Source organism: Colobus angolensis, unplaced genomic scaffold, assembly GCF_000951035.1.
Source record: "Colobus angolensis palliatus isolate OR3802 unplaced genomic scaffold, Cang.pa_1.0 Scaffold315, whole genome shotgun sequence".
Taxonomy (NCBI): Eukaryota; Metazoa; Chordata; class Mammalia; order Primates; family Cercopithecidae; genus Colobus; species Colobus angolensis.
The window spans coordinates 1,585,369-1,608,522 of record NW_012116433.1 but is presented as its reverse complement, the minus strand read 5'-3'; the positions used below and the strand labels follow the sequence as shown (position 1 = coordinate 1,608,522).

Genomic DNA, 23,154 nt, shown 5'->3' with positions numbered 1-23,154 from the left:
CCCAACTGATGCTGGCACCCACATGCATTATCCAGTGGCCTGCAGATAGGTCTACTCTGCCCACTGCTGACATACACATATGATGTCCAGGAACTGAAGACAAGCCCACTCCGCCCACCACCACCACTGCTTTAGTCTGAGTGTGCCAACTACTGACCTGGGAATCAATCCACCCTGATCACTACTGCTGGCATCCATATATGCCATCCAGTGGCTTGGGAACTTGTCCACCTTGCCCACCTTGCCCAGTGCCACCACCACTGGTGCCCAAGGACTAGTTGGTCTAGTGTTTTCATCCCTAGCAAAGCCTCAAAACAGCCTTCACTAAAAAACACAGTCTAAGCCAATAAGAAACTCATAGATACCACTGACACTGATTAAAGCTACATAAATAATTCAGAAACTACACTACTGCCCTACCCAGAATCAAAACCAAAGCAACCTACCCAACCAACACTATAGTTATGCCCATAGGAAAAAGTCTTTCTCCAAGAAAGTCAATACACAAAATTGGAAGAAGTGACTGTTACATCAGAGGTGCAGACATCAGCATAAGGATGCAAGAAACATGAAAAAGCAAGAAAATATGAAAGAAACACAAGTTCTCCAGTAAAAAAAAAAAAAAAATCCCAAAAAAGAGAAATTTATTAAATGCCTGAAAAATAATTCAAAATAGTATTAAAGAAACTCAATGAGACACAAGAGAACATAGATAAACAATATAAAGAAATCAGGAAAATAATTCATAATCAGAATGAGAAAGTAATAAAAAGACACCATTTTAAAAAATCAAACAAATCCCAGAACTGAAGAAGTCAATGAATGAAATGAAAGACACAATCGAGAGCTTCAACAATAGACTAGATCAAGCAGAAGAAAGGATTTCTGAACTTGAAGACAAATACTTTTCAATAACCCAGTCAGTCCAAAAAAAAGAAAGAAAGAATAAAAGAAACTAAAGAAAGCCTATGTGACATACGGGACACCATAAAGCAGGCAAATATTCTAATTCTAGGAATCCCAGAAGGTGAAATGATGGATAAAGATATAAAAAGCCTATTTAACAAAATAACTGAAAACTCTCCAAGTCTTACAAGAGATTTGGTTATCCAGATCCAGAAGCTCAAGAATTTCCAAACAGATTCAATCCACAAAGGTCCTCCCCAAAGCATATTATAGTCAAACTATCAAAAGTCAAAGAGAGAATTCAAAAAACATAAAGAGAAAATTGTCAAGTCACATATACAGTAATTAACATCAGACTAACAGTAGATTTCTCACTACAAACCTTACAGGTCAGAAGACAATGAGATGATACATTCAAAGTGCTGGAAGGAAAAAAAAATCCACCAGCCAAGAATACTATGCCCAACAAAGCTATCCTTAAAAAATGAAGGAGAATTTTTTTTCCAAATGTGCAAAAACTGAGGGCATTCATTCATCACCACTAAACCAGTCCTAAAAGAAATACTTAAGGGAATTCTACATCTGAAAGCTAAAGAATAATATCTACCATCATGAAAACACACTAAAGCATAAAATTCACTGGTAAAGCAGATACACAAAAATGAGAAAGAAAATGGAAACAAATGTTGTCATTACAGGAAACCACCAAACCACATGATAAACAAGAACAGAATAAAAAAGCAAAGGATGTATAAAATTAACAGAAAACAATGAACAAAATTACAGGAATAAGTCCTCAACTATCAATAATAACCTTGAATGTAAATGGATTAAATTCCCCACTTAAAAGATATATACTAGCTGAATGGATTTTGTAAACATGATTCACCTATATGCTGCCTACTAGAAACCCATTTCACCTGTAAAGACACATATAGACTCAAAGGGAAGGAAACAGATATCTCGTGCAAATGGAAACCAAAAGTGAGCAAGTCAGTATCAGCTAAAACAAACTTTAAGTCCAAAACTGTAAAATGAGACAAAGAAGGTCATTAAATAATGATTAAAAAAAAAATTCAGCAAGAAGACACAACAATTCTAAATATATATGTACCAACACCAGAGCACCCAGATATTTAAGGCAAATGCTAGATCTAAAGAAAGAGATTCCAATACACTAATAGTTGGGAACTTCAACACGCCACTCTCACCATTGGACCAATCATCTAGACAGAAAATAAACAAATAAACATCTTAACTGCACTTAAACTAGATAGACCCAACAGACACTTATAGAACATTTCACCCAACAGGTGCAGAATAAACATTCTTCTCATCAGCACATGGAACATTCTCTAAGACAGACCATATGTCAGGCCACAAAACAAATCTCAAAAATTTTTTAAAAGTCAAAATCATGTCAAGTAACTTCTCAGACCACAGTGGAATAAAACTATAAATCAATAACAAGAAGAACTTTGGAATCTATGCAAATACATTAAAATTAGCAACATGCTACTCAATGACCAATGGGTCAATACAGAAATTAAAAAGAAAAATTTTAAATGTCTTAAAACAAATGAAAAAAGAACCACAGGCCGGGCGCGGTGGCTCAAGCCTATAATCCCAGCACTTTGGGAGGCCGAGACGGGTGGATCACGAGGTCAGGAGATCGAGACCATCCTGGTCTACACGGTGAAACCCTGTCTCTACTAAAAAATACAAAAAAATAGCCGGGCGAGATGGCGGGCGCCTGTAGTCCCAGCTACTGGGGAGGCTGAGACAGGAGAATGGCGTAAACCCAGGAGGCAGAGTTTGCAGTGAGCCGAGATCGCGCCACTGCACTCCAGCCAGGGCGACAGAGCGAGACTCCGTCTCAAAAAAAAAAAAAAAAAAGAAAAAAGAACCACAACATACCCAAACCTACAGGACACTGTTAAAACAGTGCTAAAAGGAAAGTTTATAGCAATAAACACCTACATCAAACAAGTAGGGGGATTTCAAATTATTTCATGATACACCTCAATGAACTAGAAAAACAAGTCAAACCCAAATCAGTAGAAGAAAAGCAATAATAGGCCAGGTGCAGTGGCTCACGCCTGTAATTCCAGCGCTTTGGGAGGCCGAGGTGGGCAGATCACAAGGTCATGAGATCGAGATCATCCTGGCTAATACAGTGAAACCCCATTTTTACTAAAAACATAAAAAATTAAAACCCTGTCTCTACTAAAAATACAAAAAATTAGCTGGGCGTTGTGGCTGGCACCTGTAGTCCCAGCTACTCAGGAGGCTGAGGCAGGAGAATGGCATGAACCCAGGAGGCGGAGGTTGCAATGAGCCGAGACCGCACCACTGCACTCCAGCCAGGGTGACAGAGCGAGACTCCGTCTCAAAAAAAAAAAAAAAGCAATAATAAAGATCAGAGCAGAAATAAACAAAAAATAGAGACTAAAAAAATATACAAAGGATCAGCAAAATAAGTTTTTGAAAAAGTAAAATGGATAAACCACTAGTAAGACTAACCAAGAAAAAAAGAATACCCACATAAAATTAGAAAGAAAAAAGGAGACATTACAACTGATCCCACAGAAATACAAACTTATTAGAGACTATTATGAACAAATTAATGCTAATATTACAAACAAATTAATGCTAACAAATTTTAAAACCTGGAGAAAAATGAATAAGTTCCTGAACAACCTACCAAGATTGAATCAGGAAGAAACAGAAAACCTGAACAGACCAATAACAAGTAGTAAGACTGAATCAGTAATAAAAAAAAGTCTCCCAACCAAGAAAATTCCAGGATTGGATGGCTTTACTGCTGAATCCTACCAAACTTGTAAAGAACTAACAACAGTTCTCCTCAAGCTATTCCAAAAAACTGGAGAGGAGAAAACTCTTCTTAACTCATTCTACAAGGCCAGCATTACTCCAGTAACAAAATCAGACAAAGACACAACAAAAAAACTATAGGCCAATATCTCTGACAAACACAGAAGCAAAAATCCTCAACAAAATATTAACAAAATCCATCAATACATCAAAAAGATAATACACCATGATCAAGTGGGATTTATCCCAGGGATGCAAGGATGGCTCAACATACACAAATCAATAAATATGAAATATCACATCAACAGAAAACAAAAACCATACGCTCATCTCAACAGACACACAAAAAAAGCATCTGATAAAATTCAATGTCCTTTCATGATAAAAACTCTCAACAAACTAGGCATAGAAAGAGCATATCTCAACATAAGAAAGGCCATATATGACAAAGCTAACATCATACTGAAGGGGAAAAGGTGAAAGCCTTTCTTATAAGAACTGCCCACTTTCATCATTCTTATTCAACATAGTACTGAAATTCCTAGCCAGAGCAATCAGGCAAGAGAAAGAAATAAAAAGGAATCTAAATTGGAAAAGAGAAAGTCAAGTTGTCCTGCTTTATAGATGACATGATCTTAGACATAGAAAAACCTAAAGATTTCACCAAAAAAACCTCTTAGAACCGATAAATTCTGTAAAGCTGTAGGATACAAAATTCGTATATGAAAAATCAGTAGCATTTCTATATACCAATAATGAACTAACTGAAAAGAAAGCAATCTCATTTACAATAGCTGCATATATATCCATATACATACATACGTATATATATATACACACACACGCACACATACACCCAGGAATAAATTTAACCAAGGAGGCAAAAGGCCTCTACAATAAGAACTAAACAACACCAATGAAAGAAAGTGAAGACAACACAAACAGAAAGATATCCCATGCTCATGGGTCAGAAGAATTAATAGCATTAACATGATCATACTACCCAAAGCAATCTACAGATTCAATACAATCCCTATCAAAATGCAATGATATTCTTCACAGAAATAGAAAAAAAAAATCCCAAAATTTGCATGGAACCACAAAAGACTCCGAATAACCAAAGCAATCCCAAGCAAAAAGAACAAAGCTGAAGGCATCACACTACCTGACTTCAAAGTATACTACAAAGCTATAGTAACCAAAATAGCAAGATATTGGACTAAACACATATACACAGGCCAGTGGAACAGATAAAGAATCCAAAAATAAACCCACATATTTACAGAAAACTGACTTTCTTTTCTTTTTTTTTTTTTTTTCCTTGGTTGCAGCTGTTTTATTTCCAGCATGTTCCCAACCTGGTGACCCTCCACAGTCCAGCAGTAGAGAGGTGGGTAAGGAGTTGGGTCGGCCCGCACCTCCACCTGTCCCTAAGGTTACCTCGGTTGCTGAAAGCTAAACTCTTGGGCGCAAGGGCGACCTTCCCTAGGAGGGAGGAGACGCTGGAATAGCAGCCAAGCCTCCAAGCCACAGCCGGCTGGGATCAGCAGAGGTTGCAAAGTCCCACTCAGATGGATGGAGCCCTTCCCCTCCCAGCACTCATCCCTTCCCTGCCAGGGGCAGGGGCAGGGGCTGGGGCTGGGGCTGGGGCTGGGGCTGGGCTCAGTGTCCCAGCAGGCGCAGCATCTCTTGAGGATCCACCAGCTTCTCCCTGGGCTTCCCTGTGCCCTGGCCCTGGGCCACCTCCTCGGCATCCAGCTTCTCCCAGTCTGAGAAAGAGACTGGCCGGACCCCTCGGCTGCTGAGCAGAGCCTGGATGGCTGCGTAGCCAGGTCTGGGGCCCGAGGGGAGCAGCCCAGCCTTCAGGTCCTGCAGCAACATCTGGCCAGTGAGGAAGCTGTCAGTCATGGTTGTGGCTATGACACCTGTAGGTCCTCTCTTCACCCAGCTGCTGCAGTAGAGGCCTGGCACATCCATAACCCGGCCCTCCACATTGGGGATGACTCCAAGCTTGGAGTCAAAGGGCACGCTTGGGTCGACAGGGCGGCTCTTATACCCAACGCTGCTGAGCACCAGCCCACAAGGGAGGTCTTCCATGTCTCCCGTGGGCACTGCACGGGTGGCCTCACCAACACCCTCCAGTCTAGTGACTGCCAGGCGGACACCTGCTGCCCGCCGCCCATCTGGTGAGGGCAGTACCTACTGGGGGCTTCGGTAAAAGCGGAGGCCCCAGGCACGGGAGGCTGATGCCTGGCGGGCAGCCTCCTCCGGCCCTGGCTTCTCCGTGGCTGTTCGAAGCAGCAGTTCTGTCAGCCGCTTCCTTGGGCGGGGGACCTCCTTGATCTTGTCCTGGAGGCCCAAGAAATCCGCAGGATCCAAAATGGGCCGCGCTCCCGGTAACTGAATCATCTCCGGAAGCTCCTTAATGGTGAAGGCCACTTGCAGGGGTCCACGCCGGCCCACTAGCCACACTGTCTTCACTCGACTCTGCCTCAGTACACCCAAGGCTGCCTTCGTGATGTCCATTCTCTCCAGGTGCTCAGGTGGGGTCAGGAGGATGTGGGCCACATCCAGAGCCACGTTCCCCTGCCCCAGAATCACGGCTGTGTCACAGCTCAAGTCTGGCTCCAGCTCCCGGTTCTCAGGAAGCCCGTTGTACCAGCCCACGAAGGCCCAGGCAGAGCACACACCTGGCAGCTCCTCACCAGGAATCTCCAGGGCCCGATGGTCCTCTGCCCCGTAGCTCAGCACCACAGCATGGTAGGCCTCCCGCAGCTCCGGCACCGTCACGTCCCTGCCCACCTCCCACGTTGCCCCAGGAGGCACAGCGGCCAGAGTGGGCCGTCTGGGTAAATGTATTGATGACATTCTTCACCTCGGGGTGATCAGGCGCCACGCCAAAGCGCACCAGGCCAAAGGGCACGGGCTGCTTCTCGTAGATGTCCACGTGGGCCTGGGGGTGCTTTAGCAGGTGTTGGGCTGTGTAGAAGCCAGCAGGGCCGCTGCCCACCACACAGATCTGAAGAGTCTTCTCCTGTGTGGATAAATGGTGGCGGAAGCTCGGGGTGCTCCCGGCGGGAGGCGGCCGGGTCCGAGGCCACGCCGACCAGCCCCACCAGCGCCAGCAGCGCGAAGCCATGGCTGGGTACAGCAATCTGCAAGCGGATCTAGAAAACTGACTTTCAAAAAAGGCTCCAGAACATACACTGGAGAAAGAACAACCTCTTCAAAAAACAGTGCTAGGAAAACTGGATATCCATATGCAGAAGAATGAAACTAGATCCCCCGCTCTTACCACATACAAAAATCAACTCAAAATGGATAGAAGACTTAAATGTAAGACCTGAAACTATAAAACTACCAGAAGAACACAAAGGGATATGCTTCAGAACATTGGTCTGAGAAAACATTTCACGGTTAAGACTTCAAAATTGCAGGCAACAAAAGTAAAACACACACACACACACACACAAATGGGACTATATTAAACTACAAGGCTTCTGCACAGCGAAGGAAACAATCAACAGAGTGAAGAGAGCACCTGCAGAGTGGGAGAAAATATCTGCTAACTATTCATCTGAAAAGCAACTAGTATCCAGAATACATAAGGAACTCAAACAACTCAATGATGAAAAAACAAATAATCCCATTAAAAAGTGGGCAAAGGATTTGAATGGACAGTTCTCAAAAGATGACATACAAATGGCCAACAGGTATATGAAAAAAGTACTCAGTATCACTAATCATCAGGGATATGCAAATCAAAACCACAATGAGATATCAACTTACCCCAGTTAGAATAACTATTATCAAAAAGATAAAAAATAACAAATACTGCTGAAGATGAAGAGAAAAGAGGACTCTTACTCACTCTTCATGGGAATGTAAATTACTACAGCCACTGTGAACGACAGATTGGAGGTTTCTTAAAAAAACTAAAAATAGAATGACCACTTAATCCACCAATCCAAAGAAAATAACATTAGTATATCAAAGGGATATCAGCACCAACATGCATATTGCAGCATTATTCACAATAGCCAAGATATGGAATCAACAGATGAATGGATAAAGAAAACATGGTGTGTGTGTGTGTGTGCGCGCGCGCGCACACACACACAATCAAGAACGGGGTGAAACACAATTAGCCCTTTCACTGATAATGGTTAAAGTTCAATTATTGAAAAGTGGGGTTCTTTATACACCCTCACTACTTGTGTATGTCTTTAAAAGTTCCACAATAAAAAAAAATTGGGATTGGGGGAGGGGAAAATACATTGCTCCTGTGTACTAAAAAGAGATCTGTGGTCCTTGTTTCCCCCAGGAAGGATATTGGAAATAAAGATAAATTTGAGATGTAACTTGGAATATTTTGCATGTAACTATCACTAGAGGCAGATAAATGGTCCTTTACTATATTTTATACACTCAAGTCTGACTAATATCTATTGGCCAATTTTTCACTTTCTGGAATCATACCTAAATTTTTCTTTGACACCATTTGACTGCTCCTTTCAAAATACAGCAGGTAGAAACACTTGAAGCAAATGCCTCATTTGGACTTCAAGCTCTAGTTCACAATTTGAAGAACATTAAAATGTATTTTTTAAATGTAAATTCATGAATATAGTAGGCTGAGAATGGCAGCTCATGCCTATAATCCCAGCACTTTGGGAGGCCAAGGTGAGAGGATCACTTGAGCCCAGGAGTTCAAGATCAGTCTGGACAACATAGCAATACCATGTCTCTACAAAAAAATTTCTTAAATTATCCAGGCACAGTGGCATGTGCCTGTAGTCCTAGCTATTCGGGAGACTGAGGTGGGACAGTCTCCTGAGCTCAGGAGTTTGAGGCTGCAGTGGGCTATGAGTGTGCCACTGCACTACAGCCTGGATGACAGAGTAAGATCCTGTCTCTAAAACAACAACTAAAAAAAAATTTTTTAAGAATATGGTAGGCACAAAAGTGTTCCTTCCCTTCTACCAACAAAAGATATCTATATCAAATCCCTAGAATCTGTGATGTGATCTTATTGGGAAAAAGAGTCTTTGTAATGTAATTATAGATCTTGAGATGACATCATCCTGGATTGTCCAGGCAGACCTTAAATCCAATGACAAATGTCCTCAGATACCCAGAGGACAGACAAAGGATAAGGTAAAGAGGCATGAATTGGAGTGGCCACAAGCCAAGAAAGCCAGCAATAACCAGAAGCTGGAAGAGGCAAAAAACGGATTCTCCCCCAGAATTCCAGAAGGAAGGTAGCCCTGCAGACACCTTGATTTGACTTCTGGCCTCCAAAACTGTGAGAGGATAAATGTCTGTCATTTTAAGCCACCAAGTTTGCGGTTATTACAGCAACTGAAGGAAACTAATACAAGAGATTATCTACCTTTCCAATTATTGACTTCCTCTTTTTTCTTCATACTGCCTCAGATAATTGAAGTCGATGCTACTCTAAATGATTTTTAGAGCATCTCTTCCATTTCAATGGCAGGAATTTTTCTTTTATTCAATGATACCTAGTACTGGAAAACCACTACTCTCTGATCACAACTTCATATGCTTCTTTCTAGCTTTCTCATTGTTTCTTTACTAAACACCTTAGGTGGTCTTGCCTAAAGAAAATGAAAAGAACTCAAGGAGGAACTTCCCTTACTTTGAACTCTGCCAACTTTAAACTTTAACAATTGCTCCAGCTTTCTAATGTCTACTTCAGGAAATTCTATCTGAAATCATCATATCCATCTGCTGTTATCTTTTCCTCTACAGTGTAGAGTCTACATTTTTAATTCCCAGACCTTTTTTGTTCCATGATTTAATGTTTTATCATTATCTCTTCCCTATTTCATGACCTTCTCTCAAACTTGGTGATAAAAAAGAAATGACACTGTGTGATAACTAAAATGGTGACTTTATATATTAGTGACTTTTACAGGTGATGAAATACTTTAAACACTAAAGATGCATTAAATACAGTGTCATGAAGAAAGGATTATAAATCTGTGTTCACAACACTTCTTCATCGCTTCCAGCTTCCTACCTATATGATACTAAAAACTGTATTTGTTTTCATAACATAATTTTACTATTTGTATCATTATCTAATGTCATAACAATGGGCATTAAATTAGATCTAATTCTCTTTCTGTGAAAAAGAAGTAGGTATTTCTTCAAATCAAATAGCAATGCTACCTGTTCTTCAGAAGTACATCTTGCCTATTAGCGAACTAGACTGAGGTTACTGACATCTTTATAGAATATACGAGTCCATTTTTGAAGTTAATAGTTCCTGTTATCTACAAGCTGTCATTGCCATAACACAAATGAACACGCAAATCATTTTCCAATGTAAACATGAAACAAATAATCAATAAGGCACATCCTTCAGAAGTAACTCCATTACATGACTTTTGAGTATCAATCAGGTCTTTTCATCCTTTCTAAAGGGAGTTAATGAAGAATAAAATATATCATTCTTAAAGAGATTGCAATTATTTTGTTGGCTTGGCTATTGTCTCAACCTCCAATCTTAGCCATCTGTATTTCTTCATGGCTCTCACAACAAGGCTCAGTGCCTACAGACAGATTACCATTTCATTCTTGGGGTTAACCTCATTACTAGTCCCTTGTATAGTCTTCTCATGCAACATTAACTCACTTCAAGCAGAGACAATAAATGACTAAGGATACCTTACTGACAAAACAACGTTAACAGAAAAATAGAACTTAGAAAAGCTACTCTCCTGCCTTTGCCCAGCTGAAAATGTAGCAGATTAAATATAGCTCTGCCTATTATAAACACCGAATTGTTTTACACCTAGGTCAGAAAAGTCATGTAAATAATTTTTTTCAAGATAAATATGCAGGATAACAAAGTGGAAACTGGGGGGGGGGACAAGATTTAAAATAACATGAAAAAGTAATGTTACATAAATGCACATATTTGACAGTAATCCTATAAATGCGAAAACTACATCATGAATTTTAGAAATGCAATTCAGTCTTCCATTCTCCAGAACTAAAAAGCAAGCTCACATCTGTTAAAACAACAAAGATCTGGGGACAGGGGTGACATGGAAGAAGATGCTTGAAGTGGACCCTGTCCATTGAAGCGTATAATAAGAATGAATAATTTACAAGCACACTTTCATCTTCAATGTCACTAAGAACTGAATTCTAAGGAGCTTAGGGAGACTGTAACACATCTGCTAACCAAATAAAATAAGCAGAGAGAACCTAAGCCAACATTTCTAACAAAACCTGTTCACAAGACTGGGGAGGGAACATGGAAACTAAAGAAGAAATGGCAGAAAAACAGAGACTAGTGTGGTGGCCAGTTACTTATGTCCTTGTCTCTATTTATTTATCCAATTTCAGAAAGTCAGATAGCTGTATTCAGCTGTATTCAGAGATGAATTAAGCTAACATTAGCTATGTATACTCTCCATCAAAAGGAATGAATTATAAGATAAAAACAGAAACAAAATATAAAAGGAAAATTATCAATCAAAAGATCTATTTTAATTTAGTCTAAAAAATACATTCCACTGAGTAGATAAATATTAAAAAATCCTCTAACAACTTACATATGGTCTTTCAAATCTATGCCAATTTCATGTATCTTTGAAAGGAGGCATACTAAACATAAGAACTTTAGAAACTGTTTAATTAGTGTTTTAACAAAATACTCTCAATACTTCATAAAATATAGTTTCTCAGCAATAAAACATGATGCCACAAAAACAAAAAATCTTTAAAATTATGAACTTGTATCATCTGCTCCTCTACTAATTTAAAAAAAATACCGTATGTGTCATCTCAGACTATACCTTATGAAATCAAAATGCCAGTACTGTAAAACAACAACTAATAATAATATGTTTGGTTATCTAACCAGCAGGTAAATTCTGCATCTAAACATAATAGATCAAGAGAATTTGAAAAATTTTTAAAACACACACACACATAGAGAAGCAAGCTAGGTTAATTTATTCCTTTTTTCATAAACAGTACGTTGGCTTCAAGGAATTGAGGAAAAGGATTCACTTTTATTCCTACTCAATGATGTGTCCAGGAAATATGTAAACTACGTGCCTATTTCAGATACTAGATGTAAAAATTTTAAAAAGTCATAATCACTAGTCACAAGAGACTTACATTCCAGAAAGAGAATTAATCAATTCTTTAAAACAAGATATCAGAAAGTAACAAATGCTATGCAAACAAATAAAGTAGAGTGATGCAATATAAAGTGACTAAGTGGCTACATCAGACTGCAAGAGGAAGCTTGGCCTGATTTAGGTAAAGAAAGAAAGGAGCCTAGGAAAAAACAGGGGAAATGTAGAAGGTGAGATCACGGACATTTATGATTTAGGACCAGATTATTTAGGGATTGTAGGTCACAGTAACACATTTTTACATTACATCCTTGGATTATAAGAAGCAGCCTTTGAAAACTCACTGTCATGCTCTTTGTAAAACTATTGTTGGAGATACTATTCAACACACAAACGAAAGACTATCCATGAGAGTCCAAGGAAGACTTTCCTCTCAAATTTCATGTTCAGTAAAAGCTACGTTTTTTGAGGAACTGGTGTAAATTCACCTTATATCAATTTTGAAATAATATCTTATTCTATCCTCTGAAAATTCAGAGTTGAATTTACATTGTGTCAATTGTATAAAATCTTATGGTATCTATTTTATTTAAATACACTTTTTTTTTTTTTTAGACAGAGTCTCACTCTTTCGCCCAGGCTGGAGTGCAGTGACACGATCTCAGCTCACCGCAACCTCCATCTCCCAGGTTCAAGCAATTCCCATTGCTTAGCCTCCAGAGTAGCTGGGACTACAGGCATGCGCCACCACACACCCAGCTAATTTTTATATTTTTAGTAGAGTCACGATTTCACCATGTTGTCCAGGCTGGTCTTGCCCTCAGGTAGTCAGGAGACTACTTCGGGAGGCCTCCCAAAGTTCTGGGATTACAGGTGTGAACCATTGCAACTGGCCAAATAAACTTTTAACCTTAGAATAGTTTTAGACTTACAGAAAAGGTGCAAAGATAGTACAGAGAGTTCCAATATTCCCTCAACTCAGCTGCCCCTCTATCATTAACATCTTACATAAATATGGTACATTTGTCGTAATCAATGAATCAGTAATGATATATTATTAACTAAAATCCATACATTACCCAGATTTCTCTAGTTTATGCCTGATGTTCTTTTTCTGTTCCAGAATCCTCATGGTATCTATTCTATTAAATTTACTCTAGTTTTACTCTCACTATTCTATCTTCAATTTCCCCTTATTCTCAGTTCTGTAACTATTGCTATCTAATATGTGCTATCTTATTCTATAAACCTTCCCCAATATTTCTGGGAACTATATGGAGTAACAAAAAAATGAGAAGAGGGCCGGGCGCGGTGGCTCAAGCCTGTAATCCCAGCACTTTGGGAGGCCGAGACGGGCGGATCACGAGGTCAGGAGATCGAGACCATCCTGGCTAACACGGTGAAACCCCGTCTCTACTAAAAAATACAAAAAACTAGCCGGGCGAGTTGGCGGCGCCTGTAGTCCCAGCTACTTGGGAGGCTGAGGCAGGAGAATGGCGTGAACCCGGGAGGCGGAGCTTGCAGTGAGCTGAGATCTGGCCACTGCACTCCAGCCTGGGCGACAGAGTGAGACTCCGTCTCAAAAAAAAAAAAAAAAAAAAAGAGGAGAGAAATTTATTGAAAGATAAAATTTGCTTTATTCTAACAAGTTAAATAGCCTAGTATTTTTCAAAGTAATGTTTTTAAAAATTCTTAAATCTTTTAAAAAGAGACACAAGGAAATGTCCAATTAAAATTATATTCAAATATATCATTTGGAGAAAAATGCAAATTTTTTTAAAAAGTCTTTTTATATTAATCTCTAGAATTCTCTTTTGTTGTCAAATAGAGCAATAATAATCCCAACTGTCATTATTGAGTCATGCAACCTTCAAGTGGTCTCAGAATACACAAATCTAAAACAAAGGTTAAGCAAAATGATCTTTTAATGTCCCTTTCCATTAGAAATATCAATTTCTTAGTTTCGTTACCTAGATTGACTATCGGATTCTCGTATTTTTCCATCACAAATAAAGAGTAGAAAATATTGATACTTTTAAGCAAAAAATACATTTAAAAAGAATATGACAAAATAAAGTTTGAAGCTTTTCTTGAAATTAATTCAGAGGAAAAACTAAAATAGATTAATCATATACAGCACATAATTTATATATATATATCTAATTTCAAAAGTATCCTGGGAAAGAGGGAAGACAGACAGTTTAAAAAAAAAATAAAGATGTAAGGATGTGAGCATTTACCCAAGTAGATTAATTCCATAAAATTACTGAGACAGCAAACTGGGAGTAGGGAGCATGAGAAAAGGTAAAAGATATTTCAATTTATATTTTCCACAGTTCTATATCACTGAAAACTTGACACTTACAATGTCAAATGGGTACTATATGTAAGAATTGTTATACTTAATCTATAAAGGTAAAAAATTATCTTGCCTCAGAACAACCCTGATTATTAAGGTATAATTGATTGACGCACTGATGGGAAACCTCCAGTTTGCAGTTTAATTTAATTTGTTACGAATATCAAGAGGTAGTATACTCACTGACATCAGGAATTTAAAAACCTCACAATTCTAGTCACTTTAATCCCCTAATCTACTGCCATGTATTCTATATTTACAAGTCTTTCTGCAGAAAAGGATAACAAAATAGTAAAAATTTAAATATGCCATTATTTAAAAAATCAATAGGTTGGGCACAGTGGCTCATGACTGTAATCCTAGCACTTGGGAGGCCAAGGTAGGTGGATCACTTGAGGTCAGGAGTTCGAGACCAGCCTGGCCAACATGGCAAAACTGGCCAGGCAGGTTAACATGGCAAAATTCCATCTCTACTAAAAATACGAAAATTAGCTGGGCATGGTGGCAGGCGCCTATAATCCCAGCCACACAGGAGGCTGAGGCAGGAGAATCACTTGAACCCCCAGGAGGCGGAGGTTGCAGTGAGCCGAGATCACGCCACTGCACGCCAGCCTGGGTGACAGAGCAAGGCCCTGTCTCAAAAAAAAAAAAAGGAAGAAAAGAAAAATTAATAACATACTGTATAATCTATAACACAGAATTCTAAGTCAATATCTCAGTCATATATTTCCAATGTAAATCGTTACACAAAAATACCAGCGATTACACAGAAGAGTAGGTAATGAAATGTATCAGAAATACCAGTGATTACATAGAAGAGTAGGTAATGATATATATCAGAAATATATCAGAAATACCAGTGATTACATAGAAGAGTAGATAATGAAATGTATCAGAAATATATCTGAAATATATATTTACATATAAATTGATAAGGAATACCTGAGAGTAAGTCCTTATCTATATTATTTCAGAATATTAGCACTTCCTAGTTATAATCATAAAACATTTATTTTAAATAGAGATTTTTTGCAATGTATAACTGATTCATGAAATTCACTCTCAAAGCACAAAACAAAATAACTAGGAATTTGAATGTGTGTGTTTGAGTAACAGAGAGCAAATTAAAGTAAAATAATTTCTCAATACACTGAAATTGTTATGTTGACTTGCTTTTGAGAAAAAGCCTATTTTATCAATGAAGTTAAGGTAGCACCCTGAAATGTCCTACTAAGAAGAAAGTAATAATTCACTATAAAACTATAGTTGTATAGTATGTTTACATGAAAGTATAAAGAAAGAATGTGTGCAGATGTTTTTCTTGTGAAAGTAGTACATGTTCCTACAATACTTCCCCTATAACATGGTCCAAAGAAGTTAATGTCTCTGGACAATGAGAGAAAGAAAAGGCTCTTAACTATAAATATTTGTCATTTTGAGCATACTTTCACAAAATTCAGTTTTTCTCTAATAACAGCTGAAAGAAAATTTAAAAATACTAGAAACATGCTCCAGCCTAAAAGGGATGAATAAATATCATCACCATGTTCAATATATCTCAGAGTATCTTTGTTGCAAACAAAATAGTAAAATAAGTGAACCAATATTAAAGCAAGTTACACAGGGTTAGGAATCAGTTCAGCTTCTATGGAATTTCATTTTTCTTATATTTTTAAAATAGTTAAAGGAGGTATTCTTTATAAGAGATAACTAAATAAAAAACTAAACATATTGATAAACCTTAAGTGTCCTGAGTTAAATATTAGAGAATTATATATATTATAGTCTAAAATTCAGTGTGACATGGAACTAAATGCCAATTCCTGACTTAATATAAGAGAAAAGATTTTTACATGTTCGGAGGAAATATGTTTTTAATTCAGAATGGTTTGAGATGAAAGATGGACATTTCTATATGACTGATGAAATGATACTTTTCACTATAAATCTACACTTTTATTAAACAACTTCACTATCTGCTGTCATAAGAACAAGTCTCTAACAGCTTGTCACTAGAATAACTTCACAGATTTGGTGTCTTATAAAGACATTATTCTCTACATCCAACTTAGAATATTCTCGATACATATTTTTTCGCACTCAACTCTCATTTTAAAAACCTGATGTGGAATTTTAAAAGAATAAACTAGTTCAACCATTGTGGAAAACAGTGTAGCGATTCCTCAAGGATCTAGAACTAGAAATACCATTTGACCCAGTCATCCCACTACTGGGGATATACCCAAAGGATTGTAAGTCATGCTGCTATAAAGACACATGCACACGTATGTTTATTGCGGCACTATTCACAATAGCAAAGAGTTGGAATCAACCCAAACGTCCATCAGTGACAGACTGGATTAAGAAAATATGGCACATACACACCATGGAATACTATGCAGCCATAAAAAAAGGATGAGTTTGTGTCCTTTGTAGGGACATGGATGAAGCTGGAAACCATCATTCTCAGCAAACTATCCCAAGAACAGAAAACCAAATTCTGCATGTTCTCACTCATAGGTGGGAATTGAACAATGAGATCACTTGGACACAGGAAGGGGATCATCACACACCGGGTCCTATTGTGGGGGGTGCAGGGGAGGGAGGAGGGATAGCATTAGGAGAGATACCTAATGTAAATGACGAGTTAATGGGTGCAGCACACCAACATGGCACATGTATACAATACACATGTAACAAACCTGCACGTTGTACACATGTACCCTAGAACTTAAAGTAAAATAAAAAAAAAAAGAATCTCCAGCCTCAGAAGGAACATTCTCCCTCAAGAACAGTTGTTGAATTAGCTCCTATTTACTGACATGAGAACATGTACACATGTATACATAAACATGCTTACACACACACACATATCCATTGTAAACATTCTCCATTGTTTTACTGGTCCCACTCTAAAGGCATGACATAAATAGAAAGGAAAAGCTATGTTGTGCAAATTATGGACGAAGGAAGGAGGGGAGGGGAGGGGAAGTAAGGAATCATTACAGAGAAAAACTTCTGACTAAACCAATATATATGATACACAGTCCTAAGGTGACATAAGGACATAGTAAAAGATCTGTCATCATATTAGTTTTATACTCTGCAGTACAAAATATCTTTCCTTAAAAAGAGGTTTTTTGTGATTAAACTTAAGGGTTAATTCATCTTACCTTCCACAGAAGGTGCCTGGTCCTGAGCTGAATACAGCATATCCTTGAAAGCCTATTAGAAAGAAAGAAAAACAATATATGAAATCATGAGTAAGCTTTATACTGAAAGTATCTGAAGCTAAATAGTTCTTTTTCAATATTCAGTGAACACACATAGTTCCCTAAATTGATAAATACTTCAATTAACATGTATGAACTAAAATCCAAACATTATACCTTCACATCAGTCCAGTATTGTCCAATTTTTAGGATGAGGGCTAACTTGTATATTAATTAAGGAACAGCTGGAAAAGGATGAAAAATCACCTGAGAGATTATAAACTCTCTTGACTAAGAAAAAAACCCTGAAGAAAACAGAACAAAAGTCCTAGAGAAAAAAACTAGAAGACTGCATAAGAAACTATCAAGAACTGGATACAAGTTATCTTTTTAAAATTGTAGTAAGGTATATGTAACATAAAACTCACCATCTTAACCATATTTAAATGTACAGTTCAATAGTGTTAAGTACATTCACACTGTTGTGCAACCATTCTCCAGAACTCTTTTCATCTTCAATACTTTTTTTAATGAAATTTTATTTTTTATAGCCGGGCGTGGTGATGCACACCTGTAATCCTAGCTACTCAGGAGGCTGAGGTGGGAGGATCGCTTGAACCCAGGAGGCGTAAGTTGCAGTAAGTCAAGACTGTGCTACCACACTGCAGCCTGGGAGACAGAGACAGAGTGTGCTACCACACCCCAACCTGGGAGACAGGTTAAAATTATGTTCATTTTAACCATCTCAAAAATAAATAAAAAATAAATAAATAAATTTTTTAAGAAATTTTATTTTTAATCCACAAATAATAACTGTACATATGCCTGGGGTACACAGTGACATTTCAATACATATGGTCTATAGTGATCAGATCAGGGTAATTAGGATATCCATCATGTAAAACATCTATAATTTTTTTGTATTGAGAACATTCAATATCCTCCTTCTAGCTATTTGAAACTATATACTACTGTTAACTATAGTCATCCTACAGTGGTACAGAACACTAGAATTTATTCCTATCTAGCTGTGTAATTCTGTATCCTTTAACAAATCTCTTCCTATCCTCCTCCCTCCCCTCTTCCCTTCCCAGCCTCTAGTATCCTCTGCACTACTTTTTATTTCTATGAGATCAACTATTCTTAGGTTCCACATATGAGTGAGAACATGTGGTGTTTAACTTTCTGTTCCTGGCTTATTTCATTTAACCTAATGTCTTCTAGTTCCATTCAGGTTGTCACAAATAATAGAATTGCATTCTTTTTATACTGAATAATGTTCCTTTGTGTATATATACCACATCTTTAGCCATTCATCTGTTGTTGGACACTTAGGTTGATTCCCTATCTTGGCTATTGGCTAGTGTTGCAATAAGCATGGGGTACAGATTTCTCTTTGGTTTACTGACTTCCTTTCCTTTGAATAAATGCCCAGTAGTGGCATTGCTGAATCATATCGTATTAATAGTTCTATTTGGGCTGGGCACAGTGCTCACACGCCTGCAATCCCAGCACTTCAGGAGGCCAAGACGGGCAGATCACGAAGTCAAGAGATTGAGATCATCCTGGCCAACATGGTGAAACCTCGTCTCTACTAAAAATACAAAAATTAGCTGGACGTGGTGGCACGTGCCTGTAGTCCCAGCTACTCAGGAGGCTGAGGCAGGAGAATTGCTCAAACCCGGGAGGCAGAGGTTGCAGTGACCCGAGATCACACCATTGCAACCATTGCACTCCAGCCTGGCAACAGAGCGAGACTCCATCTTAAAAAAAAAAAAAAAAAATGTTCTATTTGTAGTTATTTGAGGAATCTCCATACTGTTCTCCATAGCAGCTGTACTAGTTTACATTCCTACCAACAGAGTATAAAACTTATTTTTTCTCTGCATCCTTACTAGCATTTTTATTGCTTTTTTGTTTTGTTTTGTTTTTTGTCGTTTTGATAACAGCATAACTGGGGTGAGATGATACCTCACTGTGGTTATGATTTGCATTTCTTTGATGAAGAGTGATGTTAAGCATTTTCTTCATTTATTTGTTAGCCACTTGTACATCTTCTTTTGAGAAATGTCTGCTCAGATCACTTGCCCATTTTTAAATCAATTTTTTTTTGCTGTTAAGATGTTTGAATTCCTTGTATATTCCAGATATTAATCCCCTGTAGTGTGAGTACTGTGCAAATATTTTCTCTTATTTTATAGGTTATTTTTTCACACTGTTGTTTCCTTTGCTGTCCAGGAGCTTTGTAGTTTGACATAAACCCATTTTTTTTTTTTTGTTTTTGTTTTTGTTGCCTGTGATTTTAAGCTCTTACTCAGGAAATCTTTTCCCAGACCAATGTCCTAAAGCATTTTTCAGTGGTGATCTGGAAAGTCTTCCCTAAGGTTTAGGACTATAAAGATAGTATCGGTTTATAATTTGCCTTTTTTTCCCCCCCAAAACCACACTCTAGATTAGCTAACAACCGTATTTAGGTAATTTGGATGGCTGCAGTTTAATCTCTCAATAAGTCATTGGGGAACAGGAACGAGAAATATTTCTCTATATCTATCAAAATGGTAAAATCAATTCAGTGGATGAGGATATCCACAGTTTCAAAGCTTCAAATACCATCTAAACACTGGTGATGCCCATATTGGCCTACAGCAGGATTCCTCAAACATAGTAATATTAGCATTTTGGGCCAGATAATTCTTTGTTGCGGGGGCTGCTCTGTGCATTACAGAATTTTTAGTAGCCTTCCTGGCATCCAGAGACCCATTAGATAACAGTACCAATCCCCACCCTCCAGCTGTGAAAACTAAACATTGCCGAATGTCCCTTGAAGTCAAAAACGTCCTTCCCCAGAACCAGCACAAATATTCAAGCATATAAATACCAAAAAGGAAGAAGTAAACTTCCAGAGTAACCCACTCTTTCAAAGAAAAGAATACAGGTACTCAAGTCCAGTAAATTATATTCTTCCCAACTGAATTTACTATTTGCTCTATTGGTGGCCAAACTGTCAGATCCATGACTAACCAGGCCTAATAATATACAGTAAAAAATTTCCAATGAAACAAGAGAAACTAAAAATTTTAGATCAATGTATTTTTGTTCATTTTAACCAAAGTTTTATTGAAATACTGGATGTACAAAAACGGAAAACGATGTATGTACAAAATTTTTTAATGTCACACATATACTTAAATCCAAAAAATATTCAGTAATATTCACTACTTATACAGAATCTGAAGCAATACAAAAATGCAATTGAGGTATAATAAAAATTAATATTTGGTCTTTGTGTCCAGTACCTGGCACAGAGCTCCAAAAACCTTTGGAATGTACTGTCTTTTATATACTAATGAGATAGCTCAATGGGAGGAAGTGGGACAATGGGTCCTAGATGCTTCATGGTGGCTGGTCACCAAAAAAAATCAAGTGATTAGAGGATTAGAACTTTCAGCCCCACCTCCAGACCTCTGAAGAATGGAGAAGGGTTGAAGATTGAGCTCAATCACTAATAGAAAAGGATTTAATCAACTGTGCCTGTGTAATGAAACCATCATAAAAACCCTTAAACATCAAGGTTCAGAGAGCTTCCAAGTTAGTGAACACATGAATGTGCAGGCTGTGTGCCATCCCCATCCTAACATCTTGCACTGTGCATCTCTCCATTAGGCTGTTTTTAAGTTGTATCCTCTATAATAAATCTGTAATGGTAAGTACAGTGCTTTCCTAAGTACTGTGGGTAGTTCTAGCAAATTATCAAACCTGGAGGTGGGAATCATGGGAATCCTCAAATTTGCAGAGGCAGGAAGAAACTGAAAACACCTTTGCAAAAACTGTAACTTAGAAAATTATTACAGTGCAAGAGATCTGACCTAACCAACTCCACCTTGCTTCTAAACTCCAAACTGTCCTTGTTCATTCCAGGGCATAGGCCAAACTAACTTTGGGAGGAACATAGTTTAGAGTTCTACTTTGAAACAAAGATGATATTAACCCTTTCCCAAAACAAACTACCTTCCTGCCTGGAGACTAGACTGTCTTTGTAGTACTAACTAGTCAAAAGATTAGAAATTATGGTTTAGAAGTCATGCAGCTGGAGGTTGCAGGATTCTGAACCTCCTCAAATTGCTCTTGGGGATAATATCACTATTACAAAACTAAGATCACTGCCTGAGATATTTTGCAGACCCTGTCCTCTGAGCTGGTACCACCCAGATCAATAAACTAGCTCATCTGGTATTGTGGTCCCCACTCAGGAACTGACTCAGCACCAAGAGGACAGCTTCGACTTTCTATGATTTCATCTCCAACCCAACCGATCAGCACTCCCGACTCACTGACCCACTACCTACCAAATTATCCTTATAAATTCTAATCCCCGAATTTCCGGGGAGACTGATTTTAGAAATAATAAAACTCTGGTCTCCCGTGTAGCCGGTTCTATGTGAATTAAACTCTTTCACTATTGCAATTCCCCTATCTTAACAAATTGGCTCTGTCTAGGCAGTGGGCAAGGAGAAACGGGTGGTTACAAAATGTGGGTAGCCTGGGCATCCCATTTGCAGCTAGCATCTTAAGCAGGGGCAGTCTTATGAAATGTAGCCCTTAAGCTGTGGGGTCTGTACTACCTCCAGATAATCAGTGTCAGAATGAACTCAACTGTTGGACACCTAGCTAATGTTAGAAATTTGGTTTCTGGTGTCACAAAAAAGATAACACATTTGGTCCCAGAAGTGGTGTCATCAAACATCATACTATTCTGTTAAAACCAGAACCCCACCCCCACCCACAAACAAAAAACCACACCACAGATTAACCCTGTGGGGAAACCTTTATTAATGGACCACATCTTTTCTTGTATTTATTCATTTCTTTTACTTTCAATATGTGAACTTTATGGTACGTGAATTATAACTCAAAGCAGTTATTTTCTTTAAAACGTGACAAAGGAAAAAATGTTTCATTTTTAATAAAATAGTTGCTAAGGTCCACAATTAAGATTCTGAGTTATTGTTATTATTATTATTATTATACTTTGAGTTCTAGGGTACATGGGCACAACGTGCAGGTTTGCTATGTATGTATACTTGTGCCATGTTGGTGTGCTGCACCCATTAACTCGTCATTTACATTAGGTATATTTCCTAATGCTATCCCTAACCCCTTCCCCAACCCCACGGACAGGCCCCAGTGTGTGATGTTCCCCTTCCTGTGTCCAAGTGTTCTCATTGTTCAATTCCCACCTATGAGTGAGAACATGCAGTGTTTAGTTTTCTGTCCTTGCGATAGTTCGCTGAGAATGTTGGTTTCCAGCTTCATCCATGTCCCTACAAAGGACGTGAACTCATCATTTTTTATGGCTGCATAGTATTCCATGGTGCATATGTGCCACATTTTCTTAATTCAGTCTATCATTGATGGGCATGTGGGTTGGTTTCAAGTCTTTGCTATTGTGAATAGTGCCACAGTAAACATATGTGTGCATGTGTCTTTATAGCAGCATGACTTATAATCCTTTGGGTATATCCTCAGTAATGGGATGGCTGGGTCAAATTGTATTTCTAGTTCTAGATCTTGAGGAATCGTCACACTGTCTTCCACAATGGCTGAACTAGTTTACAGTCCCACCAACAGTGTAAAAGTGTTTCTATTTCTCCACATCCTCTCCAGCACCTGTTGTTTCCTGACTTTTTAATGATCACCATTCTAACTGGTGTGAGATGGTATC

The 23,154-nt window shown here is 38.2% G+C and overlaps 1 protein-coding gene and 1 pseudogene across 4 annotated transcripts in view; both read right to left on the bottom strand.

Annotated features, from left to right (window-relative positions):
- XPR1 (xenotropic and polytropic retrovirus receptor 1) overlaps positions 1-23,154 on the bottom strand; it is a 317,382-nt gene that overhangs the window by 247,422 nt on the left and 46,806 nt on the right. For all 3 annotated transcript variants that reach the window (XM_011951149.1, XM_011951150.1, XM_011951151.1), the window contains exon 2: positions 17,394-17,445. In XM_011951149.1, the coding sequence (XP_011806539.1) occupies positions 17,394-17,445 (52 nt within the window). The remainder of the gene's footprint in view (positions 1-17,393; positions 17,446-23,154) is intronic.
- Positions 5,055-6,903, bottom strand: LOC105518243 (annotated as a pseudogene). Its single transcript, XR_001002796.1, has one exon. The product of XR_001002796.1 is annotated as an NADPH:adrenodoxin oxidoreductase, mitochondrial pseudogene (transcript).